The sequence below is a fragment of the Lactuca sativa genome, chromosome 4 (genome assembly GCF_002870075.4).
Source record: "Lactuca sativa cultivar Salinas chromosome 4, Lsat_Salinas_v11, whole genome shotgun sequence".
In the NCBI taxonomy this organism is placed as follows: domain Eukaryota; kingdom Viridiplantae; phylum Streptophyta; class Magnoliopsida; order Asterales; family Asteraceae; genus Lactuca; species Lactuca sativa.
In genome coordinates, this window is record NC_056626.2 from 289,217,497 (window position 1) to 289,241,363 (window position 23,867).

Sequence of the window (23,867 nt, forward strand, 5' to 3'; positions counted from 1 at the left end):
ATACCTTATCCCTCAAATAAGGAAGTTGAGTACCGATGTAGTTTAGTTATATCGAGTATACATGATCATAGTAATGTGGATGCTCACGGCTTGCAGATATGTAGGGGTCGTGGGTACGTCCCAAAATCCCTTTGACAGGGGAGCGTATAGCCTGGGATCTAGCCATCACATTATATCTTATCCCTTAAATAAGGCAGTTGAGTACCGATGTAGTTTAGTTATATCGAGTATACATGATCATAGTAATGTGGATGCTCACGGCTTGCAGATATGTAGGGGTCGTGGGTAGGTCCCAAAAATCCCTTTGACAGGCGAGTGTATCGCCTGGGATCTAGCCATCACATTATACCTTATCCCTCAAATATGGCAATTGAGTACCGATGTAGTTATTTATAACAAATGCTACAATACTTAGAAGAATTACCCTAGACTTTAGGTAATTGATACGGTAGTAGTTCGGCACTACACAATAGTACTATTTCATTTTCCCATTACGTTCACTTTGTGAATATTCACACGATGCACGTTAATGTAGAAACTATATTTTTGGTTAATGATAGTCAGACTTGGGAAAATACACTCTTACAAGAGACACACACAGACACTAGATGCCTTGGTAGAAGGCTACATATAGATCAGTTAAGTCTTGGTAGAAGACTCCCTATTATAGTAGTAGGAATCATAGGGATTTCTAGAGTTTTTCAAACGTTTACAGTTGTTTTACATACATTTTCAATACTTACGATTCACATACATTTTCAATACTTACAATTCATATACATACAAATTCTTACATACAAATTAAGACACTGAAATACTTATGATCTCACCAGCTTCAAACCTGATACTCACTTTCAAAATTACTTGTATCCTCAGGTCATCAATAGACAGGTACCGATGCAAGGTTTAGAGAAGATGGAGCTTGTTCAAGACTCATCTTTCATTTTGATTTATGCTTTAGTGTCTATTATAATTTAACAGAACACACTTGTATAATAATTATATTATTAATGCAATGGATGATGTTGTTGCTTGTTTACTACTTTTCATTGTTGTGATACTATACATGACGTCCTCCGCCCCAGAACGTTTCCGCCGTTCATGGTTTTGGGGTGTGACACAGGTGGAGGCGAGCCTGAATTATGTTGAGAGACCGGTGGCAATTAGGGATCGGAAGATCAAGGTTTTGAGAAACAAGGAGGTGCCTCTGGTTCAGGTCCAATGGCAGCAACGGAAAGGGTCAGAGTTGACTTGGGAACCGGAGCGTGAGATGCGGGAGCAGCATCCAGAGTTGTTTGCAGAGTGAGATTTTGAGGGCGAAGTCTGATTCTTGTGGGGGGAATTGTAACATCCGGATTCCCAGGTATCCTGTTTTGTTCTTTTTTTTTGGGAATTGTGAGGAGACTCGGCGAGTTGGCGTCTAAACTCGCCGAGTATGGTCACGATTTCGGATGCGAATTCACAGCTGGACTCGGCGACTTCATGAGTGGACTCGGCGAGTCCATGCTGTTTAATGAAAGCCTAATTTCCAGGGTTTGGGACCTATTTAAAGGCCCTTAGGGCCGTCATTTGCGGCCACCAACCCCCATAGAGAAACCCTAAGAGATCTAGAGCGTTTGTGAGGAAGGAGAGGCCATTCTTGATCCTTTTGTGGGTGTTTTTGCAAGAAGGAGGTGACCAATGCAAGAGGGGGCTAAAGGAGGTGCGATTTTGGTGACTTTTGAGTCCATAGAGATTGTATTGAGGAATTTTCCCAGACCTTCTTCAGTGTTGGGGTTGATTCTTAGTGTTAGGGTTTTCTAACCCTTTTAGAGGTTGAATAAGTGGAGCATTTGGTCCCTTCTCGAATTTATGTCTTGGATCTGGACCCAAAGAGGTCTAGAGACCTGAACCCTTGGAGCTTTATGAGTCATTTTGGGAGCTATGAGCTTGGGATGTCATTTTTGGGGCTAAATCAACAAGTTAGACCATTTTGATGTTGTATGAGTGTCAAGGTCTGAACTTTACGTGATTATCATGCTTGGGAAGGCCAGATCTACGAATGTATGGAACAGATCTGACCTTAGGAAGCCTGTGGAGTTTATGCATGGCATGAACTCTCCGAGTCCGAAGAACAGACTCGGCGAGTAGGATGAGGGTTTCCTGTAAATCACTCAGTGAGTGGATTTGCCGAGTTGGGGAATAACTCGGTGAGTCGGGGAGAGTCAGGGGGACTGGAGTTCAAATCGGAACTTGCCGAGTTGTTCTTGATACTCGACGATTTGAGTCGGGGTGGCCCCGCGATTCATGCCAGGTGGAACTCGTCGATTCAGGGGAAGTACTCGACGTGCCAAGAGAGGGACTAAGAGAGTCAATGGACACGTGTAGACTCGCCGAGTCGCCCTAGTGCACTCGACGAGTCGGGTCAAAGTTGACCGTTGACCTTGTTGACTTTTAGGGTTGAGTTCAGTTGTATTTATGAGAGTATTTACTTTATGTGATTAGGCGGAGGCTAGATCACATTTCTTCCGAGTCAGACATTTACCGAGACACCGAGGTGAGTCTTCTCACTATACGTTACCTTGAGTGGTATATTGTGTGGACCAGAGGGTCTTATGTGTTATGTATGAGATTATGTGCCATGTGTTATATGTATGTTGTATGATGTTATAGACCAGACCGAAGGGTCCAATGATACAGACCGGGCCAGAGGACCCAACGAGCTATGACCGGACCAGAGGGTCCAATGAGCTATGGGACTGGAGGGTCCCGCTGAGACACATCGACTGGAAGGTCTTATTATAGCCTTGAGTGGCATATGTGGTATGCGGTATTTTGGGGAACTCACTAAGGATTTATGCTTACAGTTGTTGTGTGATGTGTTTCAGCTACCAGTGATGAGCGCGGGATGGCGCCGGCATGATTCGTACACACACACATTGGAGTTTATATATATTCTGATCTTGGGGTTTTGTATTGATACAATGTTGATACAATGTTTTTTAAAATGAATGTGAATGATATTTTATGGTTTTCAAAAGTGAAAAATTGTTTCAAATTTTTACGGTGTTACAGTAACTATACACTCACAACACGTAATATATATAAATACTTCATATATATGTGTAAGATGAAAGGGACCATGCACTCACTTGATTAGGTGGTGATTCCGAACTCAGACAGCGCTTCGTTATCTCAAAACAATTTTCCCTACAAAACCTAGTATCAATATCACTAGGGTTTAGTTTTTGACGTTAACCGCGACTAATTAATAGTCTAGCTATTATTACTATTATATAAGCGTTAAATAACACTCAATATAACTCATAATAATAGCCCAAATAATTATTTTAAGTTCCTAATAATGTTACTATAATTCAATAAAAGGTATATTAAATATAGTATAGGCGTGGCTCACTTACAACGAGTTTTTATTAAAAAACCGGGCTCGCAGGAGCAGCTTTTCCGAGCCGAAAGCTTTTCTTCTCAGAGCCGTCGGGCGCTCCGGGGCTTTCTTCTTGTTCTAGGGAGGTTCCCTATACTTGGGAGGGGTTTAGGGAGGTTAGAGAGAAGTTAGAGAGAGAAAGAAAGGCTTATGGTGTGAAGAAAATATGAGGAGTTCACCCTTTATTTATAGGAGTTTTATAGTAAAGTAGTCTCTAAGCTTCGTCCGTATCTTCCACGTACGAGCTCCGTTTTCTACGTTATTTATATCCACGTGTTGGTATTGACGAGTATTACAACTTTCATTTAGACCCCGTCGGCTAATTCTCCTTCTATCTCATATTTACAAAAACTGTATCGAATTTGTCACGCTCGAAAAGTAGAGACTAAGCTTCGTCCATAACTTTCGCATACGATCTCCATTTTTGTCGATATTTATATCCATGCATTGGTATTTATGAGTACTACAACTTTCATTTAGACCTCGTTGCCTAATTCTCATTCTATCTCTGATTTACAAAACTGTATCGAATTTGTCGCGCTTGAAAAGTAGAGACTAAGCTCCGTCCATAACTTTCGCATACGAGGTCCGTTTTTTACTGTCTTTTTATCGTTTAACTCCTATTAATGATATCTTCATTTCTCATTTAGATTATTTTGGCTGAAAATTGACCAATCTAAAATTCGAATTTTCGGGTTGTGCACTTCTTTGCTAAATCTTAGAAAATTCATAACTTCTTCATACGAAGTCAGATTTGGGCGTTCTTTTTATGGACTTTCTCAGTTTAACATATTATATGACTTTTGTTTAGATTACTAAGGCTAAAAGGTCCTCCATCGTAAATTCACTATTTACGTCTCCCTGTGTCGTGCCGGTTTTGCCGTAAAACTTCGACGGGCCATAACTTCTTCGTTATAACTCAGATTTCGGCGCTCTTTATATGTACGGAACCCTTGAGACATATTCTACCACTTCGTTAAGATTATTTATTCTAAATAATATTTTGTCGAAAAGTCGTTTTCGACCCTTATTATCTCTAAATTGACTAGCCCGGATCTACGGGCGTTACAGATATGTATGTGTTATGTATGTTATGAGTAGCATGGTATGGACCGGAAGGTCAGTATGATATGGACCGGAAGGTCAACAGGGTATGGACCGGAAGGTCAACAGTGTATGGACCGGAAGGTAACTAGTGTATGGACTGGAAGGTCGACAAAGTAGGACCGGAAGGTCTAGTCAGATTATGGGATCGGAAGGCCCCTGAGACACATTGACTGGAAGGTCTCGTAGAGCTATAGCCTCGAGTGTCTAGTTGTATGTACGTGGTATTTTGGGGAACTCACTAAGCATGCATGCTTACCGTTTATGTGATATGTGTTTCAGGAACTTCAGAGGACCGCGGGATGGCACCAGCATGATTGTACACACACACTATGTTTTGGGAAGGGTTGTTGTGGATCCTGGATTTTATGTGATGTTTTTGAAAACTTTGTTAAATGAATAATTGGTATGGAACAATATGATATATGTTTTATGAATTAAAAATGAAAAATTGTTTTGAATTTCCACGACGTTACAAAAAGGAAATATGATGGTTGTTCTATGGAAAGCTCAAGTCAATCCAATTAGAAGAAGCAAGATACCAAGAAAACTTATGTTACGCCAACCACCCCATAGAAACAATACTTAGGAAATCTCCCCAAGTGTGACTAGTGAAACTATCACCACTTGGGTGAATGCAGAGAGTTATTTTTTTCACAGCTGTAACAAGAGAGGACATACTGAAAATTACTGTCGAAACACAACATCCACACAGCAAAAGCATTATTGTAGGAAGCACCCACTATGAAACAAATGTAACCATCATCACTTAGGTGAATGCTTCACCTGCAACAAGTGCAACAAAAATGGTCACAATACCAACTGTTGTAGAATCTCAAGGTCTACAACAACATACCATGGTACAAGCACAGGAACGGTTACAAGCGGTAGCCAAGACTGTTACGAATGTAGTGAATCTGGGAATTTTAAAAGAGACTGCCCAAAGTTCAAGAACAAGGAAGTGAAGCTCGAGTAAGATCATTTGTGATTGGAGCAAGGGACCAAATCCAAGATCCATCCATGGCGGCTGGTATGTTCCACATTAATAACTTATATGCTACAATACTTTTTAACTCAAGGTGCCGATAGGAGTTTTATAACCCCTGAGCTTAGGCACATGCTAAGTTATAAATCCATTAAACAGGAAGAAACCTATGGAGTAGAGGCGACTAATGAACCGTTAGACAATATTTATGAAATTTTAATAAATTGTGTCTTAACACATAACAAATACACTTTTCATGACTATCTTGTGCCTATGACCATCGGAAGTGTCGATGTCATTATCGTTATGAAATGATTTTCTCCATGTCAAACTAAGTGAATGTGTTATGAAAACACCATACAACCCCTACCTAATGGAGGACCCATGATCATCTATGGATATCAGTCAGGACAAAATCTCAAAATCATCTCTTGCATCAAGGATCGGATGTATCTACACAAGAAGTATTATGCTTACTTGTCAAATGTTGTAGATAAAAATAGCAAGACGAAGGAGATCAAAAAACATGCTTTAGGTATGTGACTAACCCAATGTATTTCCTAAAGATCTACCTGGGACGCCACCAGTTTGATAAGTATAGTTCTGAATTGACTTAATCCTAGGAGCAACACCAGTAGCGAAGTCTCCTTAATGGTTGGCTCCATCAGAGATGCAAGAACTATCTAGCCAACCACAAGAACTTCTTGACAAGGATTTTATCAGACCAGGCTTCTCACCTTCTAGAGCACTAGTGTATTGATAAACAAGAAGGGCATATCCTTTTGAATGTGCCTCAATTATTAGGAGTTGGACAAACTAACCATCAAGAATCAGTACCCACTCTACAAAATCGATGATCCGTTCAATTAGTTACAAGGATCTAGCTACTACTCCAAAATGGATTTTAGATCATGATATCAGCTTAGCGTACTAGAAAAGGATGTATTGAAGACTTCATTTAGGAATCAGTATGGTAATTATGAGTTTCTAGTTATGCCTTATGCACTGGCCGATGCTTTAACAACATTCGTGGATCTTATGAACCGTGTTTGCAAACCATACTTGGACAGATTCATGATCATATTTATCAAATACATATTGATATACCCACGAACCAAGGAACAACCTGGCCAACACTTACAACTAATCCTAGAACTACTGAGAAGATAAAAGTTGTACGCCGAGTTCTCTAAATGTGAGAGAAGTATAGTTTCTAGGGCTTGTGGTCAGAAACAAAGGAATCTATGTCAACCCTTCCAAGCTTTAAGCAGATAAGAATTGGGAAGCGTCAAAGATGCCAATAGAAGTAGGAAAATTCTTAGGCCTTGATGGCTACTACTAGAAATTCATTGAGAGTTTCTCCAATATATCCAAGCCCATCATCACATTAACATATAGGATATGAAGTTCGACTGAGAAGTCAAACAAGAGGCTATATTCTATAAGTTGAAACAAATTTTATGCAACACACCAATCCTATCCCTTCTAGAGGGAACATATAACCTTGTCGTATACTACGACACGTCACATCAAGGATTGGGGTATGTGTTGATGTAAAAGGGCACGGTTCTACCTATGCTTCCCAAAAACTCAAAGTGCACGAGAACAACTACACTACCTATAACCTCGAGCTGAGAGCTATAGTTTTTACTTTAAAGATTTGGAGACATTATCTGGATGGTATGAAGTATACCATCTTTGTAGATTACAAGAGTCTCCGTACCATCCAGGTAATGTCTCAAAATCTTGGAAGATATGCTCTGAGCCTATCTTATAGACTTTAGAAGTGCTTGGCATACTCAGTTACCACTAATTTAGTTTTCCTATGAAAAAAGCTATCACACCAGCATAAAAGCCACACCATTTGAGGCTCTATATGGACGAAAATGTCATTTTCCAGTATGTTGGGTAGAGGTTGGAGATATAAAAATTGGCCAGGGAACACGTAGGTGATACACTGCGTACTGGAAAAAAAATCATTCATGAGACTACAAAAAAGATTGTATAAATCAAGGACTGACTTAAGGTTGCAAATGAACGTCAAAAGAGTTATGTTAACGTGAGACGTAATCCTATGAAATTCCAGGTCGGAAACAGAGTAACGTTGAAAGTATCCCTGTTAGAGAATGATTCAATTCGGAAAGAGTGACAATTTAAACCTATGATACATGGGACCTTTCGAAGTTCTTGCAAAAATTGGTCTTGTTATGTATCGACTAAACTGCTTCAGAAGCTAAAACAATGTATATGATGCTTTTCATGTGTCTAGCCTCATGAAGTCTTTGTCCAATGATACTCTTGTTACCCATCTCAAATGAAGTCTATGAAAGAACCTTATAAAATCAATTCATTCGTAAACTAACAAACCATACTAGTATAACCTTAGAATGTTTGATTCAGCCTTATTCCTTGTTGCTTGTTTGGTTGTGGGCTTAGGGTAGAATCACTAATTCGATGGACTATCCAATCTTGAATCATATACAATTTTCAAACACAATGTGACTATAGAAGAACAATGTGAAAACCAAATTAAGCGCAAGTACCCCAAATACTTAAACGATACCCCGACCACAAGCTGAATTGTAGAACGAAATTCTTTTAATGGGGGTGGAATGGGACAACTGATAAAATTAGGTCAATTTTTACCGGCCTATGTCACCATGAGCACCCTTTGTAACAGACCTAATGTAGTATATTCCACCCTTTTAATGCAACTGAGTTTTTATGCTTAGAAATGCATAGTGAATATCACTCAAATCTTCAATGAATCTAGATCGTTGACGTGCAAAACACTGTTCAAAATACATGGATAACGACCTTGTGCATTAAAAACAAGATTTATATACTAAGTATTTTAATGTAAAAATAACACCCAAAATAGATAGATCATGAAAACACGATTCCATGGATATAAAGAATGCCAAAAACGAAGATCGCACACAAAAGTTACAACCATTTAAAGCAAACAAATCATTAATATAATTGATTTTCCGTAAATGGACCTTTAATCAATTCATAGAGATAGCTATCCATTTCGATAAGTGTGTTTCACCAGATTTTTGGAATAAAACAATAGCTTGATATCTTATTCCATTCTCGAAATCGCGCTAACACAAAGTCTTAATAGTTATACAAAAATTATCGAATCATAGGAAAAGGAAAATTCTGGATAACGGTTTCAAACGAGTTTTAAACTTAGTTTCATCTTTTGTTAGAAAATTTTGTTTCCATATTCGGAACTTCTATGTCCGGGACATCTAAATGGTTTTTCGAAAAAAATAACTAGAAGTTGTTTCTCATTGGAAAACTACATGTGGATCGAGGTCGCGAAATGTGTCACAACCGTAGTGGTGGTTCTTGGGGTGGCGTGGAGGCGACAAGTGTCGTATTTTTGTGGTTGCATGAAGTCTCCCTCTCTTGACCTCCCTCTTTCTCTTCCGATTTTGACAGCCATCCTTGCACAGTACCATCGTGAACCGCCACCTTATGCCTCCCTACGCTACCGTACACTACCACCCTTAGCCCCATACTATTGGTGCACCTCTGACCAGTAGCTCAAACCGGTTAAGCAGCTCTGAAAAATCCTATAGCCAGTAAAGACTACCATCGGCCGCCGCCAAGGAGGTTTTCTGGCAAGAGTTCGGGTCACCGAAATTTTTTTCGGGTGGTTCCGTCGAGCAAACTTACATTTTCCGACTCGCTTTTGCCCGATCTACAACCCTCTCAAGATGTTTCATTGAAAAGAAGTGTCGTTTTTGAAGTCTCGAATCATAATCCCATTCCAAACTCACTAACGGTTCAACACACGTTACGAAGATGAGTTCATGGCCCCATTTTAAACCCTTTAAATGTTTTCAGGGGAGGACCCAATTTTGGCACTACCCAGAGGATTGGATGATTTTGTGGTGTACTGTGATGCTTTTATTTCAGGTTTGGGAGCTGTTCTGATGTAGAGGGTTCAGGTGATTGCTTACGCCTCGAGGCAGCTGAAGCCTCATGAGGCGAATTACCCCACTCATGACTTGGAATCGGGGGTGGTGGTGTTTGCCCTCAAGATTTGGAAGCATTATTTATATGGGATTCTATGCACCATTTCACCAACCACAAGTGTTTGAAATATTTGATGGATCAGCCGAATCTGAATATGTGGCAGAGGATATGGTTAGATGTGGTGAAAGATTATGATTGTGAAATTCTGTATCATCCCGGAAAGGCCAATGTGGTGCCGGATACTTTGAGCCATAAGACGGTAGGTGCTCCAATCTGAGATGTTTGCTTGAGGATAACGGTTACCTCACATTTGATGGATATAATCAAGGGGCCACAGGTGGAGGGATTGAAAAAGGAGAATTGGAAGACTGAGCGGATTCGGGGTAGATTCCATTGTTTGTTCGAGAGAGCTGGGGGTTATTGACTCGGTGTGGTAGGGTTTGGGTTCTGGAATTTAGGGAAAAGGCAAAAGATTTTTTAGGAGGCGCATAAGTCCAATTTTTCTATCCACCCGGGGGCCATGAAGATGTACCGAGACCTGAGATTGAGCTACTGGTGGCCCTGCATGAAGCGTGAAGTTTCTTAGTTTGTTGAGTGGTGTTTGACCTGCAGGAAGTTCAAAGCTAAGCATCAGAGGCCTCACGGCAAGGTTCAACTGTTACCAATCCCCATGTGGAAATGAGAGGAGATCACCATAGACTTTATCATGAAGTTACCTAGGATGACGTGAGGTGTTCATTCCATTTGGGTTATTGTGGACAGGTTGATCAAGAGTGCTCATGTTATTCCAGTTTCTGAGGTGTTGATTCCATTTGGGTTATTTCGCAAGATTTAGGATACTTACCTTCCACTAGCAGAGTTCTCATACAACAAAAGTTATCATGCTAGTATTGACTGAACCCCGTTCGAGATGTTGTATGGTCAGAGGTGTAGGAATCCGGTCTTTTGGGGGGAGTTTGGCCATCGAGTCATGGGAAGCACCGAAGTGGTGCTTAAGACCACCGAGTTGATTCAGCATGTGGGTGACAGGCTGCGAGTCGCACAGAGCCATCGGAAAAGCTATGTTGACCATCGTCGTTCGGATCTTAAGTTTCAAGTGGGGGATTTTGTTTTGCTGAAGGTGTCACCTTGGAAAGGTGTCATCTGGTTTTGGAATAGGGGCAATCCGGGGCCCCGATTCATTGGTTATTTCCGGATTTCTACCAGAGTTGGAAGGGTCGCTTATCGGTTGGATCTTCCTGATGGTTATATTAAGACCATGCATGATTTGAAGGTCTTAAAAGTGGTCTTAATGGGAAATCTCAAGTATTAAGCACTTAATGGACTTTTATGCATGAGCATTTTGTACGTTGGGCATACTATGTTGTAAGCAGCGCGTATGGCCCCTTAGCCTAGTACGCTAATCCTACAGAAGAGGTACGTTAGCCGTACGCTCTCAGGAAGCTTTAGGCCTTAGTCGGACTTCATACCTTTAGGCCCTAATGGTTTTGGGCATGGACTTGCTGGTGTTTGGGTCTGGTATTATCTTTGGGCCAATGTTGGTATGTTTGGGCCTATTGGGCCTTGTGGCCCAGCATAGAATTGGACCTTGATGTTAGGCCCATTAGTGAAGGAATGGTGATTTATTGAGGGACTTGGAATTAGAATTATGAGCTCTTTGATTAGGTTGAGTTATAATCCTAATTAGGGTATTTGTATATTTCTTTAGTGTGAGATTTTGGTTGGTAGTTGAGCACTGATTTCAACAGACTGATGTGAGTCTTCTCACTATACCAATGGGTTGAAGAAACTAATGTCAGCCCATTACTTGATATGAGATTTTAATAGTTGAATATGCAATGGTTTTGTGATTTAATATGTATTGACTTATGTGAAGACTATAAGGGAGCCCATGGCACTTGGTAAGACCATGAGGGGGAGCCCATGGCCCTTGGATGTAAGACCATGCGAGTAACCCATTACCTTCTAGATAAAGACCATTGAGGGAGTCCATGGCAAATCTATGTATATATGTGCATGACATTACGTTATTACGTGTTTTGTGTATTTTGGGAAACTCACTAAGCGTGTGCTTACAGTTTTGTTGGGTGTTTCAAGTACCTCTGGTTTTAAGGGCAAGGGCCCGACTTGATGGCGCAACATGCACTCTCTAGTATTTCCGCACTTGTTTTGGATACTCTGATCTTTTGAGCAATTTGTTTATGAAATGGAATTTTGGAAAAACAAATATGAATGAGATTTCTAATTATTAAATGAAAATTTCTATCTAAATTTTAGGGTTGTTACCACCAGGATTAGTACGCTGAGCGTACGTTGTGTATGCTAGGCATACTAGGGCGGACCCTAGTACGCTAGGCGTACACCTCATATGCGGGGTGTACGTGGTTAACCTTCACACCTAATTTTTAGGGTTTTGTCAAAATTTAAGCATCATTATCTCTCATTTCTCATTCCCTCACCAGCCTCCATCTAAGTAAAACGACTCCTAAGCTAACCCTAGGGATAAGAGTGCATCTTGAGCTTATCTTTATGTTTTGTGGCATTCTTGAAGATGTTGAAGGTGGCAAGAAGAGCTTGGAGCTTGGAAGCAACTTGGATATGAGATTATCACCTTGCTAGCAACCATCAGGAGCTTATCTTTGTGTTTTATATCATATTTATCTTTATTTTATAATTATTCATTTAAAATATTAATATTTAGCCATATTTTATGACTAATTTTAGCAATATGAATATAAGAGATCATAAATGTTGATTTTTATAATATATATAATTAATTAAATAATAATAATAGATTTACTTTTATAAGCAATTTTCTGAAATATAAAATTACTTTTAGAAAAATGAAAAAAGTGATTTTAAATTTTATCGTATATTATTGTGAATCGTTAATTAAATATGTAGTTATTGTTTTTTCATAATACACATATTACTAAACTATAATTATATAACATTTGTTTGCACTACACATAAAATGAAATTTAAAATAAAAAATAGATAAATGATTAGAGATTAAAATAATATTTTGAAATTTTGGAACCGCAAAACTGAACCGAACTGGAATCGGTTAGTGATATTTGTTCCAGTTATCAGCTTTAGTTTACGGTTTATTCAATTTTAGGTTGTTGATTTCGATAAGGTTTGGGCCAATTTCGTTTCCGAACACCTTTTTATATTATCATGTTTTAGTAGAAACGAACCCGAACCACTACCAAACCGAAACCGAAACCGGTTGGAACGAGTTAGTGGTATTTGGTATGTAATTTATGACTTCTACGGTTCTCTATATTTTCAATTCCGGTTCCGGATCATTTTAAATACCTAATTTTGACACTCAAAACGGTTATTTTAATTTATGGTCCAAAGGTTTTGATTTTCTTGCCACTTAGGTCCAAAGGTTTTGATTTTCTTGCCACTTAGGTCCAATTTACTTTAAACTTTTTTGTAATGACGATTTTGCCCTTAGATTTTTCTTTTTTCAGTTTTTTTAATTTATTTAAATACTTTTATAATTAAAAAATATGTATCTCTCTCTCCCTCCCTCTCTCTCTCTCTCTCTCGTTCTCTTTCTCTTTCTCTTTCTCTCTATCACTCTATCTCTCTCTCTCTCTCTCTCTCTCTTTCTCCCTCCCTTCCTCCCTCTCTCTCTCTCTCTCTCCATCCCTCTCTTATAAACACAAAATGATTTAGGGCTTTTATGTAAAAAGGGATCTCATGAGATACTGATTGTGTTTAAGTGGTCGGGCTTAATGAAATTAGGGCTCATATGCCCCTATTTTTCTCTGATTGTCAAATGAAAGGAAGTCGAACACGAAGGAATCGACAGAGATAAAATCAACGACGTTGGCAGAATTGAGCATAAGGCTTCATCGGTTGAATTGCAGGTCGAGATTGTCTCCGGGGTCGACTAGACCGAAGCGACGAAGGCGTGAAGAAGCAGCAAAGTTTCGCTCATTCCCATTCGACTGTAAGGTGCGAAGGAGGAAGAGAGGGAAGGTAGGCGTCGAGAAAGGGGGGAAAGGTCTTTGGTCCTCAGTTGGTCCGAGACGAAGAAATAGGATCGAAGGTAGGAAGTGGCTCGATAGTGGTAATCTATAACAAACAAGGACCAATCAATCTTTGGCGATGGTTACTTGGTCACGAGGAGGGGGAGGCATCTCCGGTAGGGACGGCTTGTCAGCAAGGATCGACAGAAGGATGAGAAAAGGTTTGAAGTTCAAACGCATAAGGTATCTCCGATTTTTTTTTTGTTTTAAGAGAATCCGATTAAGGGAAAGGGTCTCCAGCTAGTCATTGAGGTTGGAAACGAGGCAACAGCTCCGACTGTTTGCCTTCATTTTTTTTTATAGAAATCAATGGGTGATTGGATTGGGTGTTTGAGTTTATTGTTTGACAGGGAAGAGCTTGAAGCACCGATTTCATAAAAGAATCCTAGCAATTACTTCTTAAACTCTCCTCAACGAACTTAAATCCTCAAATAAAAAACCAGAAATTGAAGTGGAAACAGGTAATGGCCATCGATTAAATCGTTGAAGAGGGGGGTGGCGGAGATGGGATGTGTCGACAAAGGTGGAGTTAGGGTTCTAGCACTATGGTTATGACGGTCGGCTTAGGTAGTTTGGTTGGTGTTTGTCTAGTTAGCAAAAAAAGGACGGTAATGGTTTTAGGTAGAGAGTGAGTGAGTGAGTGAGTGAGTGAGTGAGAGAGAGAGAGAGGGAGAAACAGAGAGAGAGAGACAGAGAGAGAGAGAGAGATAGAGATAAGGGAGAAAGGTAGGTAGGTAGGTAGGGAGAGAGAGAGAGAGAGAGAGACGTATTTTTTTATTTTTCTTTTAATTATAAAAGTATTTAAATAAATAAAATACTGAAAAAACAAAATCCAAGGGCAAAATTGTAATTACAAAAAAGTTTAAAGTAAATTGGACCAAAGTGGCAAGAAAATAAAAACATTTGGACCATGAATGTTAGTACAAACCTGTTTGGCCCAAAGTGGCAATTTCGACCTAACCGCGGGAGCCATTCTTGCAATCTTGTCTAAAGGAAATCTCAAATAAAGTCTGAAAGTTTTTGCCCAATTTCGGTCTTTATCTCAAATATATTTTTTATTAAAACTATACAAATCGAGGTTTTTTCTTCTTATTTTTTATATTTTTAATAAATGTTTGTGTTAATTAAAAGAGGACAAAAAATTGAGATTTTTGGTATAGTTGGTTTTCTTAGATAAAAAGAAACTTAAATATTGAAAAAAAACAATAAAATGAAATGGGTTTTTTCAGAAAAAAAAATAGTTTTATATATATCAACATAGATCTCTATGGAAAGATGACTAAATATCGTGATCAACGATATATTTGGTTTTTTTTTTCGATAAAAAACATGGTCTAAAAAAATTTAAATGAAAATAAGAGGTGTGTTTTGGTATAATCTAATGTACGTAAGTCCAATATACAAGTATATACATCCATTTCCTTAGTCGCTGATTATTATGATTTTCGATGTTCACGATTAGTTTTTCGGTTACTTGTTAATAATGGTTTTCTATTGAAACTCACCATATATATATATATATATATATATATATATATATATATATATATATATATATATATATATATATATATATATATAGAGAGAGAGAGAGAGAGAGAGAGAGAGAGAAGTAGGTTCATGCGAAAATATAAAGATAAAATTGCAAAAATGGTCCATATGGTTGACAAATTTATGTGTTTTTGGTCCAAAACGAAATGTTAGTGCACCACTATCCAAAATTGGATATTTCTATTGTTTTTGGTCCCTATTTACTTAAAAAAACCATTATGCCCTTATAAATTTTTTTTCCATTTTTTATTATCTATTTTATTCAAAATAAAAAAAACACCACCATCCTCTCTCTCTCTCTCTCTCTCTCTCTAAATCTTCATCTGGGTTCTTTAACTTCGTCTTCTTAAACACACACACACACACACACACAAAATACACAAAGTTATGAAGATCCTTGTTCGATGGAGAAAAAGAAATACGAATTGGAATAGCCCAAAGCCGATCGATGGTCCAGTGGCCGAATTCGCGAGTAGGGGCGAGCAACACAAGAGGCCGTCGCCTCTTATCTTTCATCGGGAAGAGAAATTGCCGCCTCTTGGTGTTTTACTCATCTGGAGCGGAGGATGAAGCGAGGGCAGCAATGGCTGCTTGAGTAGATCTTGTGCTTTTCTGTCTCAGAAGAAGGATACGAAGGAAGGGGGATCGGTGTGGCTAAGTTTTCGAAAGGAAGGAGGCCAGAAAAGAGTTTAGACGAGAAGCAGGACGTCACAGGTGGTCCAGTGGTGTTTGCTTTGATGGGAGAAGAAGAGATGTGCGAGAGGTGAAGCTGCTGTCTCGATGGCTCACTGAAGTACCACTACAGCCAGTGGTTTATGACAGAGGACGAAGAAACAGGTCGAGACCAAGAGACCCAACGATGGGTCTTGATTTTTGTTAAATCTCAAACCTGCAAATCACGATTGGTAACGAATCTGGTTGATTTTGGGTGGGTTCTTGTGTTCACTATATAGTTTAGGGATGAATGAACTTTTTTTGCCACATATTCCCGTTTGATCTATCTGATCAAGATGAAAGCAGGATGTAGAGAGAGAGAGAGAGAGAGAGAGAGAGAGAAAGAGGTGGGTTTATTTTGTTTTTGTTTTTCATTTTATTATAAGAATAAGAAAATAAATAAAAGAAACTAAAATATAAAAATTTAAGGGGCATATTAGTCATTTTAGGTGGGATCTGGACCAAAAACACAAGAAAATACAACCATAGAGACCAAAACCACACAAGGTATCTAAAATTGGACCAGTGGTGCACCAACATTTCGTTTTGGACCAAAACTACAGAATTTTGCCAACCACAGGGACCATTTTTGCAATTTTGTCAAATATAAATATCTTACGAAAACGCGAAAACAGATTTTATCTTAAGAAAATCAAACACATGTACTATAAAAAACAATTATTAGCAATAAATTAAAGATAGTAAGTTTACATTGGATAGTGTTATGATAATATAGATTTAAAAACGGTTTTAATAATTATTTTTTTTCACGTCCTTAATTATTTTTAAATTCATGTTTTCATAATAAAAATGTTAAAAATCATACTTTGCTAATATGAAACAATTTCTCATCTATCATCGATTATAGTAATGTATTTCAAAGTTTGCATGAATTATTTTCCAAAATATAATGTTGAGGTGACACAATATCATATGTTTTTCTTGTTTTCGCGTTTTCGCAAATTATTTGCATTTTCGCATTAACCCTCCCTATATATATATATATATATATATATATATATATATATATATATATATATATATAAGGTTTTAAATAACTTAAGGCGTGACTTGGCGGCAATGTCATTCCTCAAGCTTTTCCAAGCCTTGGCGAGTCATAACGTTTGTAAGGCGTGACTTAAGGCAGCAATTTTCTATATAATTCATATTTTTATATGCATTTTCAGCTATTATTCATCTTTATACACATACATGAGTTAAGGCGGCGTTTTTGCAAAGCTTGGCGGCAGGTGCAAGCCTTGGAGTTGTGGCGTGCCATGGCGAGCTTTTTAGAACCTTGTATATATATATATATATATATATATATATATATATATATATATATATATATATATATATATATATGTATGTATGTATGTATCATGGTTGTAAAAATCGGTCTAGGCGGCCGATTAATCAGCGCCTAGGTGCTACCTCCAACCGCCTACGAATAAGGGTTAAAGGGAAAAAAAATTGGCCTTGATCAATATCGGTCAAAGCCGGTCCAATTCGGTCCAAATCGGACTAAATCAGACCCAAAATTAGGCTCAAAAGAGACCGCTGCCTCCAAAGCATGGTTGGAACTGAATTTCAGTGAGGCCTTCTACCTTTTTTATAGGAATGTTTGCCCTTGGTTTTTTATCCCAACAACGATGTGGGATACTCAATTGAAAAAACACAGTTAATATAGTCGAGAGCTGCTCAAACTCAAAATCAACAATTCATTCTCTCTTCTTCTTCTATTTTCTTATTCGTATGTATAGAGGATGTTTGGGATTCTCGGTTTGAAGAACAAGCATTGGAATTCAGAGCTGAAGAACAAGCATAGGAATCAAGAGTTGCTCAAACTCAAAATAGTCGGAATTGAGAGCTGCTCGAAATCGACGGAGCCTCACCCATCGCTTCATGTATCATCGGCTCATCGTTTCATCGGAATTCGTCGATTTCACATGATCGACTCTCTCTCCCTCTCGTCAGCGATTGAATCAGATGAAGTGCTTGTTAATTTGTTGTTTGACGAAACATTGAGAAGCAATCAACTGCCATCGCAATTTTGGTTGTTCTCGTTCTCAATCATCGTGACCAGTCGCCCCTGCCCCATCAAACCACGAAACACGTAACAATAACAGATTGTAGTTTAATAGCTTAGGCTCCTTCTTCTTGTTATATATTGGTTGTGAATTCGTGAATTTGTGAATCTGTAATCCGTTATAATTTGTGTTTGGGTTTGATTCTATTTAGTTGTATATTGGAAATAAGCAGCTGTACGTATACTGAAAATAAGAAGTTCATGTTTGTGTGTTATAATTTGTGTTTATCAACATGCATACAATGTGTTGATGAAATGCCTAATGTGGTTAAAATGTTGTTCTTTGTTCTAGGTTCATATTTGTGTGTTATAATTTGTGTTTACTTATATTATTATGACTAATGTTATATTTATTAATTTTTTAATACTTTTTTTAATATTTAATGGTCCCCGATTAATCCCCGTCTAGCCAATTAATCCCTTGACCCCAGTCCACCGATTAGCCTACGTCGAGGGATTTCTACAACCTTGATTTATTAATTTTTTAATACTTTTTTTAATATTTAATGGTCCCCGATTAATCCTCATTTAGCCAATTAATCCCTTGACCCCAGTCCAACGATTAGTCTACGTCGAGGGATTTCTACAACCTTTATATATATATATATATATATATATATATATATATATATATATATATATATATATATATATATATATATATATATATATATATATATATATTATGGTTCTCCAATGAACGAAATATTTTTTCAAGTTTTTGAACTTATTCTTTATCGAAAAAAAAAAACTAAAAATATCTAAACTTAAAACTTCACATTGTGATGCTTATATATTTTTCGGATTCACCGTGTGAATTCAGATTCACATTGTAAATATGCACAGACTCATACTGTGAATTTGACAAAAAAAAATTATCGACTTTGATATCATTGGAAAAAGGATAAAAGTTATGAATTGCATTTTTTTATTATTATAAAAAATAAATTCTAAAAGTTAAAAAAACAAAGTTGGTTCATTGGTTCCTTGTTTAATAATGGTTATCTATTAAACCTCACCATATATATAAGTAAGTTTGATTGAGAAAAATAAAAAAAGTTAAGAATTGAGGAATAGTTAACACTCAATCATTTATTTTTGGCGCAAAAATGCTCTAGCCATTGGCGGAGCATTATTTGGGCAAGGGGGACTCCCCCCCCCCCCCCCCCCCCCCCTTGATTTTTTGGTTAGAAACAATCCTTACAGTTTTATTTTATACATTTTAGGCCCAAAAATATAAAATTTTGGTTGTGGCCCCCTTGTTTACCAATTTTTATACATATTAAATTTTCGGCCCCCCAAATCAAATTTTGAAGCTCTGCCCCTGGCTCCGGTGTACTGGTCTAATAGAAGTTGAGTAATATTCATACATGAATATAAATATATTTGTATTCATATATGAATACACCACTTCCCTCGGCCACCAACCACCACCACCATCGCCCCCAACCACCACCACCACATCCAACAACCACCAACCACTGCCACCTCCGCCACTACCCACCGTTGCCATATCCATATATGAATAAGCAGTTTTGCTATACTTATTCATATATAAATACACTTATTTATAAATGAATATACCTATCCATATACGTATTCATATATGAATATGATATGTTCCGGCGCCTGGTACACTGGAGTGTTTAAGCGGCAGATTTGAAATGAGTGACCCAGATTTATTCCTTCATTATCAACTTTTTTTTCTCAATTGAACCCTCCCCTCTGTATCTATATGCGTGTGCGTGTGTGTGTGTGTGTGTGTGTATATATATATATATATATATATATATATATATATATATATATATATATATATATATATATATGGTCCAGTTCCGGTGACGACTCTTTTTTCGTTGAGGACTCGTGATGACACCTTAAAAAATTGAAAATAAATTCAAAAAAATACAAATCATAAAATTGAGCATAATATTATATTGGAGAAAAAAAATTACTTTGAATGATTAAAATTTAATCATGGATCATAAAAATGATCATAAAAAAGAGTCCTTGCATGATCTAGTTTATATATATATATATATATATATATATATATATATATATATATATATATATATATATATATATATATATTCACGTGAGACCATCATATTTTGTGAGACATAGAGATACAATTCTAGTTATTCATTTTGAAGATAAAAAAATATATATTTTCAAAATGCAAAATAAATGAAAATTTTTGAATTTTAAAAAAAAAAAATATTATTTCGTCATATTTTTATCCAAAATAAAAAATAAAAAAAAAGTTTGTTTTTTTTCAAAAAAATACATGAAATATTCTATTAAAATATTATATTGTAAATATTCAAATTGAATTTTTAAAATGTTAGAATATTTTAGTAGAATATTAAACTAAAAATATTCAAAAAGTTCTAATAGAATATTAGAATATTTTAACAAAAATCCAAAAATTCAAGTATAATATTAGAATATTTTAACATATTCATCAATTTTAGTATAATATTAGAATGTTCTAATATTCTAAAAGTTTGATTTGATTATTTATAGTGTAATATTTTTTTAGAATATTTCACTCAAATTTTGAAAACAAACGGTGATTTTTTAAAATTTTTAAAAATTTTTATATTTTTTTTGGATAAATTAAATAATAAAAATAATATTTAATTTTTTTTGGATTTTAATATTATTTTGCATTTTATAATTTATTTTTTATTTTCTTGATCTCCACGATGTGTGAATAGGATTTGGTCTCCATGTCTCACAAAATTAACATGGTTTTGAATGAACTTTTACCTATATATATATATATATATATATATATATATATATATATATATATATATATATATATATATATATATATATATATATATATATATATATATATATATATATATATATATATATATATATATATTTATTTATTTATTCAATTCATAAATCGAAAGGTTTGCTTTAAATAATATAAGTTTTGTTTTTATATATTTAAATACGAAATAAACATTTAAATGTATATATACTACGGAAAAATCAGCTTCTATTTTACAAAAATCCTAAAATTACCCTTGAGAAACGACCTTTGTTAAAAGCAACGAATTTTTTATAGTATTACAAATTTACCACCGTATTTATTTTTGAAATTGATCTTGAAAATCTAATGACAAGATTATTTCTTATTTTTCTGAAAATTTAATCGATTTTCGCCAAAGATTCTATATGTGTATGCACCCATGGAATAAGTAAAAAATAAATACTTGATAATTATTAAAACGAAGTTTATTTCACTACCATGATGGACATGTTACATATACTACCTTCTAGGGGTTGTACACTTTTATACACACCAAACCATAAAATCATATAAACTCTCCGCGGTTGAGTTTTTAAACCAACTTATTTTAATCTTTAAAATAAAAGCCATACTTTTTCGAAAAATACTAAGGAAAACACCATATGTTCTTTTACTCATTTTTTAACACGGTGGTTAAAACTGAATTACCCTTCCACGACGTCAAGCCCATCTACATGCGACCCTAACCTTGAGTCCATGTTTCATGTAAAGAATGACTGAAACATTAGGAGCCACTACGTGACCTTCCTCCATTTCGAACTTGTAATTGTGTAAAATGGTCGCACCTACGGCCTTTATTTGAGTGAATGCAACATGTTTCCCGATGCAAGTCCTTGGGCCAGCGTTGAACGACAAGAATTTGTACGACGGTTCATGCCTTATCATGTGCTTGTCGGAGATCCATCTCTCCGGCTTGAACTCCCAGCTATCGTCCCCCCAAATGGTTTTCATTCTCCCCATTGCATACAAAGAAAACATAATCTGCAAATCAAGGTATATATGCAAAAACAAGCGCCTGTGAACACACATGCATTCAGCTTAATTTATGAAGAAGTAAGTAATGCTACCTTCATATTGGGATAGACACGATGACCACTAGGAAGAACATCAGGTTGAACCGGAGCCTTGTGCTGGAATGGAACAGGTGGGTATAGCCTTAAGGCTTCGCAAAACGCGGCATGTAGATAAACCAACTTGTTAGTTTCCTCTGTTTCGAAAAGTTTAAAACTTTTCATTTCCGAAGTTGGGATAATCGCCTTTATCTCCTCTCGAATCTTTTTCTCGACGTTTGGGTGGGTGATAACAAGCCAAAGGAACCATGTTAGGGATGAGCTTGTTGTGTCCCTCCCTGCAATCATCAAATTCAAGATAGTGTCTCTTAAGAACTTATCATCATATTTGAACCCATCACCGAAGCATTCAGGCTCGCACGTTATCAATGAAGTCAATATGTCGATACCCTTTGAGTCATCTTTTGACACGATTCCTTCACTCAAGTCTTTTCTTTTTCTTGAAATGAGACCTTCTATCACATCATCTAAGGTTTCGCGTGCCTCCTTAAGTTTCTTCTCTTTCCCAACACCTAGCCACCTTTGTAGCTTCCACACGTTTTTTGGAAGGATGTGACGTGAGAAGATGGCTTCTTCAGCTTCGTCCATGGCTCTCGAGAACGGCACATCTTTGAAATCAACAGATAAGCAACCAGGGTCGTATCCAGTTACGAACATGCAAGTAGTGTCAAAGGTTAGCCTTTGAAACACATCTTGGATGTCGACCACAACTCCTGTTGACGCCACATAGTCAAGAACCGGAATCAAGCCTTTAGCAACTTTCTCCCTGTTCATCTTAGCAATGAACCGCAGAAAATTCATATTACTAATCAAAGCATTGATAAGTTTCCGGTGGCTCTTCCACAACTCGTAATCGGAATTGAAAATCCCGTCTCCGAGAAGTTCAAAAATCTCCTTGAACTCTTCGCCTTTTGGGAAATTCAAGAAGTTGGAGCTCATGATGTGGTGGATATCGGCGGGATCAACGGTACCCAACATGTCCATGTGAAGGAACCTTGGACCTTTGACCAAGAAAGTGCCGCCGGTGCGGCTGAGAACATGGATACACAGGTCGTGGATCCTGCTGACACGACGAAGCAGTGCTGGAAGCATCCCTACCAACGGCCACTCAAATATCATCGCGTGCCGTTGCCGGAAAACAGAGAGACAGTAGTAGCAGATTGCTGCGAGGATGATCTCACAGTAGCCGAAGGGGAGCACCATTTCTTTGTGTGGTTACTTTAGTTATGTTGGAGATGATTAGATGAGCAGATGCGTAGTATTTGTATCGGTGATGAAGTGACAAGTTTGATTGGTTGTTGCGTGATATGTACTGACGAGTCATAAAAAAGGCAATTTTGTTTTCTGTATAAAGTTACCAACTTAAGCATGCAAAATACATTTTGAGTTTAATGAAATCACAATATTCATAACACTCTATCAAAAAATTTCTTACCATCTATTCAAAATCGAATAATTTAAATCTAATTCATGAGATATTTAACAATTAAAATGTTTTTTTTTTTATTTAAGAAATCAATGGTCATTGGACATTGAACACCAAAACATTATATTTTATGATAATAAAATTTAATCTATTGTGTATTAAGGTTCTTATTTGAAGTGGCTTGGGGTTTTAACTCCCACTCTCAAATTTTTTTTAACACATACAAAGCCAATTCGGACCTCAATTTGAGGCCACTACCATCCTTGGTTTTGGGCTTCTCACCAGCCACCACTAATGTCTAATATGAGCCCACCTTCTTTGTTCTTCTACTTTTTTATCGTGGATTTTGTATTTTAAGTTTTAGGATCGCTTTCTTTATATCTCATTTCTTAGTTTTTATTTATTTTAAAAATTAATACGTATAGAGCCAGCCGATTCGGACCTCTCTTTATATCTTAGTAGGTGTGAGACCAATGTATTACATGAGTTTAATTAAAAAAATATATATATAAAATTTTAACAATTTCAAAAGTTTGAATTTATAAGAAAAATAAGAAAAATTTTGAATTATTAAAATTGATGAGGATTTAATGTATTGAATACATTATATATAAACCCTTTTTAATAAATAC

General features: G+C 36.7%; 1 protein-coding gene across 1 annotated transcript; it reads right to left on the reverse strand.

Moving 5' to 3' along the window:
• Positions 1-21,124: 21,124 nt before the first annotated feature.
• LOC111886634 (alkane hydroxylase MAH1) lies at positions 21,125-23,038 on the reverse strand. Its single transcript, XM_023882891.3, has 2 exons — positions 21,807-23,038; positions 21,125-21,720 (listed from the first exon to the last, which is right to left on the reverse strand). The coding sequence occupies exons 1-2, from the start codon at positions 23,010-23,012 to the stop codon at positions 21,400-21,402; spliced, it is 1,527 nt and encodes a 508-aa protein (XP_023738659.1). The 5' UTR covers positions 23,013-23,038; the 3' UTR covers positions 21,125-21,399.
• Between the last annotated feature and the right edge of the window lie 829 nt (positions 23,039-23,867).